The sequence below is a fragment of the Sinocyclocheilus grahami genome, unplaced genomic scaffold, assembly GCF_001515645.1.
Source record: "Sinocyclocheilus grahami isolate Dianchi unplaced genomic scaffold, SAMN03320097.WGS_v1.1 scaffold1111.1, whole genome shotgun sequence".
In the NCBI taxonomy this organism is placed as follows: Eukaryota; Metazoa; Chordata; class Actinopteri; order Cypriniformes; family Cyprinidae; genus Sinocyclocheilus; species Sinocyclocheilus grahami.
In genome coordinates this window covers 279,075-294,352 of record NW_015506290.1, presented here as the reverse complement: position 1 = coordinate 294,352, position 15,278 = coordinate 279,075, and the positions used below count along the sequence as shown (strand labels likewise).

Below are 15,278 nucleotides of genomic sequence, written 5' to 3'. Positions count from 1 at the left end.
CTGTCAGTGTGTGAAGTGTATTCATTTTATTAAAGCGTGACATAAAAGGTGCACTATCCGGAAGAGTTAGTGGTGGCGGGGGGGTATTTAATTATTTAAGTCCGCTGATTTTGGCTGAGTTCACATGGGGCTGTTTTGGCCTGTCTTGGCTGCAGTGATGGTGCCAGAACCGGACATATCAGAGGAAACATGGGACAAGGATTGTCTAGCAGGTGGGCCACAGATCTGATGGTCAGGGCTGGGCAGTTGCATGTAATCTGGATTACATAATCAAATTCTGAAAATTAAGCACTCATAATTAAAGCATATTACGTTTTAAATTGCTCATAATCAGATTAGTTACTTTTTTATGGACTACAGGATTACATATTCACAATGGCAGTAATTTATTCATAATTTGCTTATTCTGCTTAAATCTTTTTTCTCTCTCTCTCTTTTTCAATTTTCCTTTCTAAAGGTCCTATACGGTGTCATACCAATTAGCTTTGAATATATTCACAAATATCATGTATTAAAGGGGTCATATGATGCGAGTTCAATTGTTTCTTTCTCTTTGGAGTGTTACAAGCTCTTGGTGCATAAAGAAGATCTGTAAATTTGCAAAGACTAAAGTCTCAAATCCAAAGAGATATTCTTTATAAAAGTTAAGACTTGTCCACGCCCTCCAAAAAGGCCTCGTTCTAACACGCCCCCACATGTCTACCTCACTATGTGGGAAGATTTGCATAACACCTCCCAAATGTTCACGCAAAGAAAGAAGGCGTAACTTTTATTCTCGCTGTAGTATTGTTGACGCTGCCGCCATGTCGTGAAGGCGCTGTGTTTCATTGTGAGAGCGAAACTACTTTGTTTGGTCTTCCAAAAGAGGACGATATCCACTTCGTCATGCCTGGAGCTGATCCGTGCTGGTCGCTGAGGAAATACATCAACTTCGTGCTGTGGATCGCCGGATCGGCTTTCACCATGGACAAAGCGGAGTCCAGCCCGGGGCCATCACATGTGGTTGCTGCAAAGCCCTCCGGACGCTTCTTCGTCGAATCTGCCGGCCGCACCGTTTACTCAAGCCACTGTGTGTTTCGCTGTGAAAGCGAAACTACCTTGTTTGGCCTTCCAAAAGAGGACATAATGCTTCTATAAAGTGGGGCAGTTCCAACTTTGCAAGGACAGTCTGGCGCTTCAACCTCACAGACTGTAAGTACGTTTTTTATATTTAAAGGATTTGCCACTGATGATTCAAACGCGAGTTTGAGCAGTGTAGAGTAGCACTTGTTGTTTGTCATTTCTCCGATCACAAATGCAGACATGGTTTTATGTTTACGCGGCGCAATATGCAATGCAAAGAGTAAAAACACAGTATAAGTCATTATAATCATAATCATCGTCGAACCAGGACACATGGAAACACAGGGGCGTAACATTTCCGTCACACGCTTGAGGTATTCGGCCAAGCACAACGCACTGGATAGCTGGCCAATCACAGCACACCTCGCTTTTCAGATCGATGAGTTTTGTAAAAATCGACGTGTTTCAGAAAGCCGGGGCATAGAGGAGAAACAATAATGTACAGTATGTGGAAAATAATGTGTTTTTTGAACCTTAAACCACATAAACACATTTCATTACACCAAACACTGTTATTTTTAGCAACATCATATGACCCCTTTAAATTTGCAAACCATGCTTCTGAATTGGGGGGAACACCTCTAAAGCAATTAGACCATGTATGAAACAAATGATTATGCAAGTTACTAAACACTGGCGATGTACAGCTGCGAAACACGATGTCTTCATCATATCCAGTGACCTCTGGACAGAAATATTTCAAACCTGGAAGATGTAATGACATGTAATGTCATTGCTGTTTTCACGTTTATTAATGTTTGTTCATATAATGCAGAGATTCCCAAATGTTTTTGTCAGACAATCCCCTTAAAATAAAATTTTTATTTGAAATTTAGGAAATGAATATTTCATTAATTTAACAACACATTTGCATATTTATAATTCTCTGATGTTGTTAATGGTCAAACTGACTTTTTCTGATATTTTTAGTTTTCAAGTGTTTAAATTAGTTTTTTTTTTTTATGATTTAATTAATAGCTTTTTATCAACTCACAAACCCACTGCAGTTCTTACATTAACCCCACTATTGGAAACCCTAGTGTAATGTAATGTTCAATGCATTTTATGGTGTTGATACAAAAACAAAGGAATATATTTTATTTCTCCTCACTTTTTTTATCAATATGGTAAATTTAAACAAGTTAGATAAAGTAATCTAAAAGTATTCATGATCATTCAAGTTTCCTTGCCATGATCATGTCATGAACTCACAAATGATGAACTGATTATCTGTGTTCTAAATAAATCCAACGTATTTTTGAATAAATTCTAAATCAATTTATAATCCCTCTTGAAAAAAGTTAAATATATACAGCATGGATTACAATTTAAGTATGAGCATTACATCTTTTTTGGCTGAAGAAGCTTCTAAATACTGTATTTAATATGGTTATCAACAGTTTTGCATTCATTTTTGTTGTTCCTATGCATCTTTTCGTGTGTTCCTGTAGCTCAAACAATACAGCAAAGCGCCAGCAACAGCAAGTTCCTGGGCTTGATTCCCACGGAATGAAAGAACTGAAAAACACAGTAGATCTTGAATGCATTGTACACTTCAGATTAGCACCAGCAACAGCATACATTTAAATCTTTGCGAGCATCACTTACTAGGGCTGTAAAAAAAATTAATTAGAATTTCAAATATTCGTCAGGGGGAAAAAAAAAATCCACATTCGAATACAAAAAAATGTTGCATTCGAATTTTAGGTCTGTGTCAGCCGTCAGGCAGCCTTATCAGTGGCGCACGAAATGCGACGACAATGTAAGTGTCATCAGGGCCGTTTCTAGCCAATTTGACACCCTAGGCGAAATCCCTATTGCCCCCCCCCCCAATAACATTAATTATGTATTATATAATATGCAATTAATTATTTTCAGACACCAGTTGCTTGTCACATTCAAATTGGTTGTCATAGTAACGACACTAATTTGTGGCGATTCAGTGCATTGAGTTCCACAAATCTGAATGCATTATTTGTAAATTGACTGTTAAGATAAACATTTTGCACAATTTAGTATCTGTAATATCATTGTGTTGCCACTAGATGCCTGTATAGCCCTATGTAACAATCCCTAGTGGCTAAGACATTGCACATAATAGACACATAAATCACACTTAAATTAATTGCATTACATTTTGATTTGGATACTATATACTATATACTATACTACCACATTGTTTAGATATTATCAATGGCTACTTTTTTGTCTTTATCTGTTTTTTGTAAAAAAAAAAAATTGTTGTTGTTTCTTGAACCATTGATTTAAAGTGTCAGTTATTGCATTATTATTTCAGTCAAACCTATAAAACCCCTTTGTTACCCCAAACTACATATAAAAGCTTTATCAGTGGCATAAAAGTAACCAATGCAGCTACTTAATCATTTGCTACTCGTTAACGTGTTAACGTCCCCTTTAAATAACGTGACGCTCTGCCCTCTGACGCTGCTCCCATTAAGTGCTGTTGTAAGTGAATGAATTGATTCAGCATTTCGACACCTCCATAAGGATGCATTTAACTCAACAATCCGAAACGGATAATGTAATAGCATGAGATTATTTAACTGCAGTATGTAATCACGAACTCATGACAAAAGTCCCCTGAGCATTTGCTCTGGGCTGTTTCACAGTTGAGCTCGGAGCTATCACAGTGCACAGCATAAATGAATAAACCCCTGTGATTATGATTACTAATACAATTCATGGAAAGATGGCAAAATTGAAATTTGAAACATTTCCTTAATAAAAACAGAAAAATATATGTCCTTAATATCTGTCAAATAAGTAAATTAGCCAATTTTGTTTAAATGAAGGATTGCAGAAATGAGTACACCCTCGATTTAATTCAACAAATGTATAATATTCTAGTATTTAGTATACTGCTCTGACCCTTCTTGGCACCTGATCACAAACTGTATCCCAAATGTCCTCCTGTGTGCTAAGAAAGAAGTCTGAGAATGCTTTAGTGGGCTTTTTAACACTTTTAATTTTACTTTTACTTCTCTTTCAATGCTTTGGTGCAACATACCTGTAATTTATTTAATTCTATTTAGTAACTCTGAGGAGGGTGTGCTCATTTTTGCAACACAACATTTGATCATTTTGATAAGAAAGTCTTATTTTCCTGAATAATTTTGACATGCTGCTTTGGTAACTGATCAAGCAGACTTGCAGGAACATTATGTCTCTGAAAAACCTTAACATGTCTTCTAAGTACGAAGTAACTGCTGAATTTGTTAGGTTTTCATAGAGGGTGAGATCATTTATGCTGTGCACTGTATATAGTGCGTGCACATGTTTAACTACAAAACATTTCATATTAAAATACAAAAACACTTACAAGTTTGCATTTTCTTACAGCATACCGGTCCAAAAATAATTTGTCTTTGTTTTGGTCACAGTAGTTCTGTGTTTGTTTTTATGAGAAGGCAAATTACCAAAATACGTGAGGAGGAAAATGTTTCATTTTCATAGCGCTGGTATAACAGATCATATATAAGCAAGCAGAGAAAATGTCACAATTGCTACTTCTCACAATACGAACAACACTGACCCGCCGTAGGATTTCCAGAGGAACTTTTAAGCATTTCACAAGCGCCTACAGTTACCACATACTGTACAGCGACTGCTGCTGTTATACATCCTCTACAATTACTCTGTCTGAACCTCGATTCCTCCTTCACAGCATCAGATTGCTGCTTGTATAATGTCACAGACAAAGACTGAAGGAGCGGCGCTTGCATTCTAAAATAAAGCGCAGACGGTGTTTGTTCCACTGACTTTACTGTTCCTGCCAGCACCAGCCGAGTTTGGACAAATGTTCAGACTGGCACGAGATATCAAAGAGAGACACAGGCTGCTTCGAAATACACGATTCCACAAGATCTCACGCTGCAGTTTCATCGGTGAAGTGATGCTATAGCCTCCTGTCATCCATCACTTTAACAGCACATCAAGCCATTTTTCTCTTTCTGATATGACATGGGCCCGCAGCACAGATCACAAAGTCAGCAAAGACTGAATGAGAATAAAACGCTATTTTGCAAAAACAACAAATAATTCCCCCCCAAAAAAAAAAAAAACATTCGGGCCTTGCTCAGTAAGCAGATTTTATACAGATATATACAATGCAAACGCATTTGTTTATTCCACTGCCCCCAAAATCTCATTCTCATTATTGTAATGCAGAATTGTGAATAAATCAAGTATGTTATAATGAATGCAATTAAAGCTACTTTAAATAAAAAAAATAAAACAACGTTCTCAAACAGGATGACGTCCATTAGCTATTACAAATAGCTAAATATAATGACATTTTTGCATTGCTGGAAAATGCAGTTAATTGTCTTGTCACAAAAAATGTCCCAATAAAAACAAATCTGAAAGACCACAGGATATGGCTTGATAAGTGCTGTTTTTTTGTTTCTGAAAGAAGTCTCTTCTACTTAAGACTGAATTTATTTAGTCAAATATACAGTAAAAACAGTAATACTGCAATACTGTGGACCCCTTAGAGCAATTAAAACTAAGTCTACACGTTTTCTGAACAGCACTTATTGTAGGATTGTTCATGCTCTTAATTCCTCTGGTGTCTATGCATCTGTATTTCACTCCTTATAATTGATAGGACATAGATAGTTGTGTATGTGTATGTATTTATATAGTGTATGTATTTTAAATGTTTGTTATTATTGTTGATGAGCTCACCAAGCAAAATTCCAAACAACGAGGGTGTTTGGCAATAAATAAATAAATAAATACTATTCTAGTTTTTATAATGTTAAACTGTAATTTATTTCTGACGCGCAGCTGAATTTTCAGCATCATTGCTCCAGTCTTCAGTGTCACATAATCTTCAGAAATCATTCTAATATGCTGATTTGCTGCTCAAGAAACATTTCTGATTGTTATTTCTGATTGTGCTGCTTAAACCTAATTTTTTCAGGATTCTTTCATGAATGGAAAATTCAAAAGAACATCATTTACTGAAATAGAAACTTTCTGTAACAATATAGTCAATATAGTCTTTACTGTCACATTTGATCAATTCAATGCATCATTGCTGAATAAAAGTATTGTTTAGTTTTTTTTAATTAATCAAAAAATTGTACTGACCCCAAACGTTTGAACGGTAGTGTGTGTCCTGTTGAAACAGAACGCTTGGGTGGGACACACCAAAGACAACAGGCTTCAGTTATGACACAGCTGTTAAGCATGTTAAGCAAAAGAGCCTGCAAGTGGACAAAAATCTGGACCATATTCCTGCCAATTTTAATGCATCTATTTGCTATACATTTATTTTGTCAGCTTTCAGGAATGCAGTAGCTGACCTCAAAGCTAACAGACATAGCATTAATGAAGTCTTTATTGGTTCCACAAAGTAACTTTTGATTTCTTTATGTAAATTATACATTTCTTCTTTCATCTTTCACATTTTGTCAAGCCAGGACAGGTTTTGATGAGATTTAGCCATCATCAGCACCTGCTCTGTCTCTATATAACCTGTGTGATATGCATAACGCTTCCCTCCACAAATGCAGCCATGTATTTTGTGTGGGCGTCAACTTTCAGCTGTATTCACCCACATGACATGAAACTAAACAACGTTTGAAATGAAAGCGTCTAGAGGAGTGCTGCGGCGTGGGCATGAAATCTCTACGTCTCCATGGCACATGCGTTCTACTGAGCGTGTCACACTCAAAACACAGCGTCCTGTAAGTTTCAAGACACATGATCAAACACCATGGAGACCAATGAGAGGAGCTATTCTTAGAGAACCCAGAATGCACCTCACATTTCACTGAGGAAACGGTGGGGGGTGCAGAACTTTCTTCTTCTTCACTACACTGTAGTTACTAATGGCACATATCTGAATAATTTCTTTCTGTTTTCCTCCTCTGCTTGAATTGAGCTATTTATATTTAGGCACATTCATGCAGATTTCACAGGTTTAACCCTGAAAATTTGATCACAGATAATATCCAAAATAAAGCCAAACACAAAACATCTAAGAACAAGTTTATAACATCCTTGACTCACTAGTAGGTTTGGGTATCGAGAACTGGTTCAAAGTTGCCAAGAACCGAGTATTCGATAAGCCACGTGCATTTCGATTCCACTCAATGATTCCTGCGTTCACATTTTAATGTGATTTTAAACAATTTAAGTGCAGAAGGGGAAATAACTTGCGAGCGCAGAGAACAGCAGTCTCGGTAAAGCTTACCGAACATGTGTCCGTTCTCGAACCGATTTCTCTTTCACATTTACCAACCATTATGCACTTCAGTATATCATAGGGGTGTAACGGTACACGTTTTCATACCGAAAATTTTCAGTAAGGGTATTTCGGTTCGGTATGCATGTGAACTGAACAGCATTGTTTTAACCACTGCATGAGTGCAACTTCATTGGAAACTTCCAGTTTTATATATTGCTACTTTTGAAAAACAAAGTCTCATCTTTCAAATTATGTAAAAAAAATGTCAGGAAATTCAGACAATAAATGCGGTTTTGGCACTCTTTGATGTGTTGCGACAGATCGTATAAACGGTTCAGTTCAAACCGCAGTGTGATCATCCCTTACTCTTTTACTACTAACTTTGTTAGTTTTAACACGAAATAAACATGAATGAACATCTCATGCCTCACGCAGGGCTCCAGACTACGACTAAAACGGTCGCATTTGTGACCAAAATTATTGATTTGCGAGACAAGTTTTGGCCGAGGTCACCAGTAGCGACTAAATTTACATGTAATGATTTTAAAATGTGCGTAATATCTTTTTTCCTGATTGTTTTGCGATCACATAGTTTATGTTGACATAATAAACTGAGACGATGCGCATCAAAGTTTTAGTGGAAAAAAGTGTTTCAAACAGTTCTTATCTCTGCCGCACATCAGAGTTGACGGCACAACTGCTGAAAGCCGGCTCCATTGTGCAGCATGAGAGATCGAAATGACGGAGACGTGCGAAGAACAAGTGCAGGTGACTATTTCGCGCACAAGTTGAACAAACTACAACAGTGGATATTGGCAATATCGTTAACAATTCTCACTTAGAATCGATACAATGGCTTTATCAAGATCTTAGTCTATATGCTGTGTTCTGTTAATGCGTGAACTTCATATTATTTGTAGTGCACTTGCTGTCCAGTAATCGCAAAGGCTTCGTGCTATGTTACTTTTTAATGAACGACTTTTTTTACTTTTTTCATAATGAAATTCAAACAGTAAATCCGGTTTCGGCGCTCCCTAATGCAGCATGAATGATTGCTTTAGATTAGCACCTCAGTTCAAGCAACACGTGGACCCATCTATCTTTCTCTTTACTACTACAGTACGAAATAAACATGAATAGACATCAAAACGTAGGCTATTTTAGTGCTGGGCGGTATGACCAAAAATTTATATCATGGTATTTTTCAAAAATATACCGGTTTCACAGTATATGACGGTTTGTTTGTTTTTTCATGCATGACCATTTTCGGTCATTTTCTACTGACTAAGAGAGGGAAAACTGCAGTAGATTGACATATAATGCCCTATTTTACTGTCATGAGTGAATATTGTAGAAAAATTCCACACTAAATAGTGACTAAACACGACCCATTAGTTAACCAGGAGTCAAATCTCACTTTACTCCTTAAATCCTGATTTTTGCTAAATTAATGCGCTATATTGCATATTCCAATTTTTACTTAACCTGCTGTCTTCATGATAAGAAACAATGCAATAAAATTCAACACCTATAAAATTGTATGTTACTAATGAAGAAAACCAGACTGGATGAAACACATAGACAACATTTATAAGATGCATTGAGGAGGAGCCCAAACTACACTCAAGTGATGCTGACATATGGTCCATGATATTGGTACAGATTCTGTGTAATAAACAATTATTTGTGACTGTATATAGTTCTCAAGTTGGAAAAGATATTTAGTTCCCACTTTAAGCGAACCTTAGTTCCCAGAACATCTACAAGATGGATTAAAATGCTGATAAAGACAAGAAAAGATGAGACATTAACACATGACAGCATGACTGAAATGTTAAAGTGTTAAAAAGAAATAAACAGCCAATGTGTAAATTAATAGCCTATATTTCAACAACAAACTGAAATTTTATCATAAAAACTGCATTATGTGCAATTTACATGTTTGTATACATTTTTAAGCTGAGTATTGATTATTATATTTAAAAATAAATAGTAATTAAATTTAAGCTTGGGCTCTGTTGTTAATTGTAACCTTACAGTAACTTAAAAGGGCTCCCTATAATTTAGAGCATAAGCTGAGGTAAATTATTATTCTTAGGAAAATTTCAATTATAACTGAATTTATTTAAAGAAAGCGCTATTTGTTCAGTAAACCGCTGTTTAATAAAAAATAAAAAAAGCAATTTTATGTTTAGTTTTCTCCCCATGCTGCCCCGAAACCATACCGAACCGTGACATCAAAACTGAAGTATGCACCGAACCATCATGTTTATATCTTATACTTTAGGTATATCATCATAAACACAGCCGTTTTTTGTCTTAAGTGAACGTAAACGGTTGTGAAGTATAACAGTATTTTTAGATCCATTCCATGTGTGTTCGGTGTTAAAGAGACAGCAGCCTAATAAACATGCTGTCTGTCATTAATGTTAATCAAAGAACAAAATAAAATCATTCACTGAATATCTTCTGTAACTTCAATGAGGAATAATCCATATTTTATTTTTGGGAAAAAAAACTACAGTATTTTTACATATTTACATTTCAATTTCTGTACCTGAAATTTGTACAGTTGTATTTAATCATGCTATTGCTAATTGGTTTGTTTGTTTCCATTTCATTACTGACTGTTTACTTGTGTTTAACAATTTCATATTTTAAATTTATATTAGTCTAGTCTAGTTGCTTTTGCTGTGGTATTTTGTTTGCTAAACCCATAGGCAAAAGTGTTCTGTAGGCTGCTCATGTGATTCAGCTGCAACAGAGCACTTTGTAAAAAAACAGAATAAATATGTTTGAAGTAATTTTTTCTTACTGGAATCGATAGGAATCAATAAGAATAGGAATCAATAAAATTCAAACGATACCCAATCCTACTCACTAGTTGGTGAATCTCTGGGCAACATTTCAACCTCGCCAAAAATACTTTTTACAATTACCAGTTATTATCAATTAAGCACATTTAGTTTCTTATTTCTTTTTATTTTGAGGTGAAATATGACCCAGACATATCCTTCTTCAGAGGGATCATTAGATTCACCGATAACATGCTCTGATAAGGACAAGCGGTGACTGCATTCATGTGCTTTTGGCAAAGACGGAACAAACTGTCAGTCTTCATTTCGCTGGTTAACACGGGCAACTCTGGCAGAGGGTCAGAGGTCACTTACTGGGCCATGAAGGTCAGAGTTGAGCAGCATTAGCGCACAGGTAAGGCAATGAACTCCATCTGCAAACGTCAAAGAAACATTCGGTCACACTGTGAACAGGCTCATAGACAGGTCAAAGAGACTGAACATTATTTTTTATCATAACTTCTGATATCACACACACATTCATCTATGCATCAGGAGAAAGTCTAACATCACTTCCATGGCAACAGTCTTAGCAACAAGGAGATGGTTTCGCTTTTTACCCATATACTGGTCATAGCTGTTACTAAACTGGTTGCTATGGAAGAAACACGACACTGTGATACTGAATGAGCGATTAAGCCCAATCATGTTTCATGGAGAATTAGTGAAGAGAGACTTTATCCAACAGGAAATTAATGTTGTGCAAAACCATAAATGTTTTATTTATAGATTTCATATGGAGCAACTTCTATATGACAAGGCATTAAACACAGAAACAGTCCTCAGGCACCTTTTTGTTTGAGACAATATTAGCCGAGCTAGTTTCATGTTTTTTGCATTATACCTAGGCCTGGGCGATAAAACGGTATCAATATTTATCGACGGTACACCTTCTTCGATATCGATAGAAAAAGTAGTTCGATATAGTGCAGGATATAGTGCAGGTGCTATGAGTGACGCAGACAGCACACACAAACACGAACACATGCTGAATTGAGTGCAGCGTCTGCCTGTGATGAGGAGATTGTGAATAAAAAAAATTATATTAATCAAATTTAAAAGAAACATTTGCATTTGAATGCAAAAATAGTACAATCAGCGTCATCAGTGGCGCGCGAGATGCAGTGATAATGATGTAAGTGACATTGTTGCATTTTAATGTGTTATAAGTCTAGCCCACGAGACGCGCCGCTGCTGCGTTATTCATTCAAAATATTAGAGAAATATAGAAGCTCAATGCGGAGAAGATCTTGATTAGGTTAAAACTGAAACCAAGCCATTAACACAGAACGCATATTCAGAGCATTTTTTAGACGGACAAATACGACTGCTGCACTCACGTCTCACATGAGAGATGTATAGAAAGCCATGCAATGTTAAAACGGTTTAAACTTTTAGAAAACATGTCACAAATTCGTGGAGGTTTATTCCTTTTCACTGCCTCTCATATGTTTTTAAATGCAGTCTGTGTGAATGGTGCTTCGGCTCTTTGTATTAAGCAATGCATAAATACATGATGCTGTTTTGTTCATAATTGTTTATGCAATTTACGAAATTATATTTGATTTTTATTAGTTAATTTAGACATAATGCACGTTTTTTATAGACCGTTATTTCCTTGCGTTGACTATTTATATGTGCTGCATTATTTTGCTCATTGCGCCCTCCTGTGGCCTCAGGAGACAAGCCGAAAGGTTCCTTAAGACCTATTTAATCTGCATATAAAACATTAGAAATTAGATATTTGTTTAATTTTAATTTTGTTTTTGACTGTTCAAACTAAAAAATATTTGTTTGTCTCAATAAATTGGGTTAATTTAAAAATACAGTGGTTAAATTTAAAAGTTTTTTTCTATTGCTCTTTGTTTTAAAAAAGGTTATAAAGAAATGTCAATAATTATCGATACCGAACGATATGAAACATTATATCATTTATAAATTTTTTAGCTATATCGCCCAGTCCTAATTATGCCACACTCTCTTTCTTTCTCTCATAGGAGAGAGCGATATAAAACAAATATATAGAGTCTTATTTGCAGATCAATGCTTATTTTTCTTCTGTGCTTTCTTCCGTCTGACTACTGCTGGCTAGAAAATTACATTTTACTTTAAATGCTTTACTACATTAAAAAAATCATGTACTTGTACTTTTACTAGTAAAATAAATAAAGTAAAATTTGAAATGAGTACTTATATTTTTACTGGAGTAATGTTTTATTAGGATATCTGTACTTTTACTCAAGTACTTAATCCACCACTGGATAATAATGATCCCTTACATCCCTTCTTCAATTGATCTGAAATGCTTATCTTGTAAGTAATGAGTAAACGAGAAAGGTTACATAAGGTTGAGACATGCAGTACCTTGTGCAGTGATGGTGGTGGGATTACACTGATAGTACCGATTAGAGAAATGAATTAACACCCGCTCTCTCTCCTGAGTCTCGCCCATTAGTGAGAATGCTTTCAGAAAACATCTGCAACACAAAAACAGCAATATAACATGACCATGAACTTCGTCTTGCTTGTAGCTTGTGTGTGAAGACTCATCAGGGGTCCAGTAACAGGTCCAGATACAAGATAAAAGACAAAAAGAGCCAACAAATTTCTCCAATCACAGCAAAATCATTAATGATGTGTGTGGGCACACCATAGGATGAAATAAAGACCCAGAAACTTCACATGAATGAAAAAGTTTGTGGACACTGAGCAATTATCTGAACTTTGGTAAGAATGACTCCTCAACTGTGATCAGACGTGGTCCAAAAATAACAATAATAAAAACTTCAAAAAAGACTTCAAAAATTCAAACAACATAATAATGTTCAGCATTCTTTGGTTGCATTTGTAATTGCAATATTTTAATATATCACAAGATTTACTTACTATGAGGTTATTTTAAATGTATATCTAAAACGTGGCTTAAAAATATATGTTTACAGTTTACAACTCTGATAATTAAATAATATTTTTTTTGCAACGATGCCACTCGTGTATTATAAATAATCTTACTTTTTGTTATCTCTTGGCTTTAAAAAAATGTGTAAATTATTTAATTCACAAATATATATATTTTTTTTTCTCCAAATAGAATTTCCCCAAAAAAAATCTGTCTACATCCGTCTAAATATAATTTTTTTTAATAAATGTGTGAATTTAAAAAAACTTAATTTCATCAAATATTATTTAAAGGCTGTAAACATACAACCAGATGAGCCACATTTTAGACTATGCAAATAGCAGAGACACACAGTGACTGTATGACTGCACAATAATTAAATGAGATGTACCTGAGTGATTGGTCCAATGTCATGTCTGTAAACTCAAAGAATTTGAGGTACTCTTCTGCAACCATCTTACTGAAGTCATTACTGTGAACACAAACAGAAGATACATATTACATTATAATAGAGATAAAAAAAATATGACCTTCACATTTGCAACAGTTCAACTAAACAGGACCTCATACAGTTTCTGGTATCTGAATAACATTTGATAAGAGCCCGTGTTTACTATAATCACACAACACATCATTTTATACTCACTGTATGTGTGAAATATCAGCATTGACATAGAAATCAGACATACTGAAGTTCAGAGCATCTTACTAGTTTATGATGACCAACCCTGAAAAGACATGAATCTACCCTGACATGACAGCAGTATAAAGCACATTACATAAGAAACATGCATTCCCAGACGGACATGAGAATAAGTTTGCGGCAATGCTGCTATATGACTGAAACTTCACATTCAGGGATCCCACACCTTTTGACCAACGAATTTAAAAATAGAGATCAATCACTGGAATTAATAGATTCACTCATAATGCTTAGTGTATAAATTACTTTAATGGGGGAGGAGGATGGGCACAGACAGTCTGAAATATATACAGTATTTATGAAACATATATATTTATATGCACAGTTGACACTTTAAAAAGGAAAGCCTGGACTTTGTATTTGTGCTGTGCTGTAATCCCTCTTGTTGTAATGACACGCCATTTCTCTGATTAAACACTGTAACTTTTAATTTACTTTCAAGTGCAATTTGTTTGTTATTATGCCGCATGCACTTTTTATACATTTGGCATTTTTGCAGTGTGTATTGATTTATATTCTCAGAGATGATTTGCACTTTATGGATTTATCTTTTTCTTCATACAAGTCATAAAAATGACTTTCAGCCATGGTCAGATAATACAAGCATCTCCCTTCAGGTGCTATTAGATCTTAGTGCTGCCTTTGACACTATAACCATAACATTCTCCTGGATAAGCTTGAGAATTATGCTGGCATTTGTGGGCAGGCATTAGTATGGTTTAGGTTCTACCTATCTAATCGCCTATTCTACCAATACAACCAGTTTGTTTGTGTTAATGGCAAGATATTCAACCCAACAGAAGTATGGAGTCCCACAGGGCTCAGTATTAGGTCCTCTACAGTATTAGGTCCTGTGGACACTGACGTCTGCAGACAACAAAAGAGTGAGAAAAGATGAGCATGGGGTTACTGACAATGATTGTCTCCAGACAGGACAGTAAGAGAGGATGAACATATGGCTGTGGACAAAAGGACAGTGAGACAGGTTGAGAGTGTGTCTATGGACAGTGATGGTCTCCAGACAGCAGGAGAGTGAGACAGAATGAGCATGTGGCTATGGACAGTGATGGTCTTCAGACAAGTTAGAGTGAGACAGGATGAGCGCATGGCTGTGGACAGTAGTCAGGTTTCCATCGCAAATCTGAGCAAAACTTTTGCGATATTTTATGCCAATAAAAAACCTATTGCCAATTGACAGTGTTTCCATTAACCGATGTTATGTGACTAAAATTTAATTTTTTTTCCTCTCGCAATAAGTCATGGCGACAGATGTTTGTAGGTTCAGATAAATTGCAGCCACCACACTAACCGTTATTTTTAAGTCAAGTCAAGTCTGCTTTATTGTCAATTCTTCCACATGTACAGCACATACACACAGAGAATTGAAATTGAGTTACTCTCAGACCCTTGATGCATACAGATAACACTAACAGTAGAACATAAATACAGATTTAAATATAAAATACAACTATACAATTATAC

The 15,278-nt window shown here is 35.7% G+C and overlaps 1 protein-coding gene across 1 annotated transcript; it reads right to left on the bottom strand.

Annotated features, from left to right (window-relative positions):
* Window positions 1–10,444: 10,444 nt before the first annotated feature.
* On the bottom strand, window positions 10,445–13,559 carry LOC107566910 (PH and SEC7 domain-containing protein 3-like). Its single transcript, XM_016252480.1, has 3 exons — window positions 13,485–13,559; window positions 12,559–12,671; window positions 10,445–10,568 (listed from the first exon to the last, which is right to left on the bottom strand). The coding sequence occupies exons 1-3, from the start codon at window positions 13,547–13,549 to the stop codon at window positions 10,495–10,497; spliced, it is 252 nt and encodes an 83-aa protein (XP_016107966.1). The 5' UTR covers window positions 13,550–13,559; the 3' UTR covers window positions 10,445–10,494.
* Window positions 13,560–15,278: the final 1,719 nt, after the last annotated feature.

What these genes read in the sequence shown, in the direction of transcription:
- LOC107566910 (XM_016252480.1), bottom strand. Translation starts at nt 13,549, where the DNA reads ATGGTTGCAGAAGAGTACCTCAAATTCTTTGAGTTTACAGACATGACA. An exon ending in ACATTGGACCAATCACTCAG is followed by an intron (nt 12,672 to 13,484) that starts GTACATCTCATT and finishes TTTGTGTTGCAG; the next exon opens with ATGTTTTCTGAAAGCATTCT. An exon ending in CACCACCATCACTGCACAAG is followed by an intron (nt 10,569 to 12,558) that starts GTACTGCATGTC and finishes TGACGTTTGCAG; the next exon opens with ATGGAGTTCATTGCCTTACC.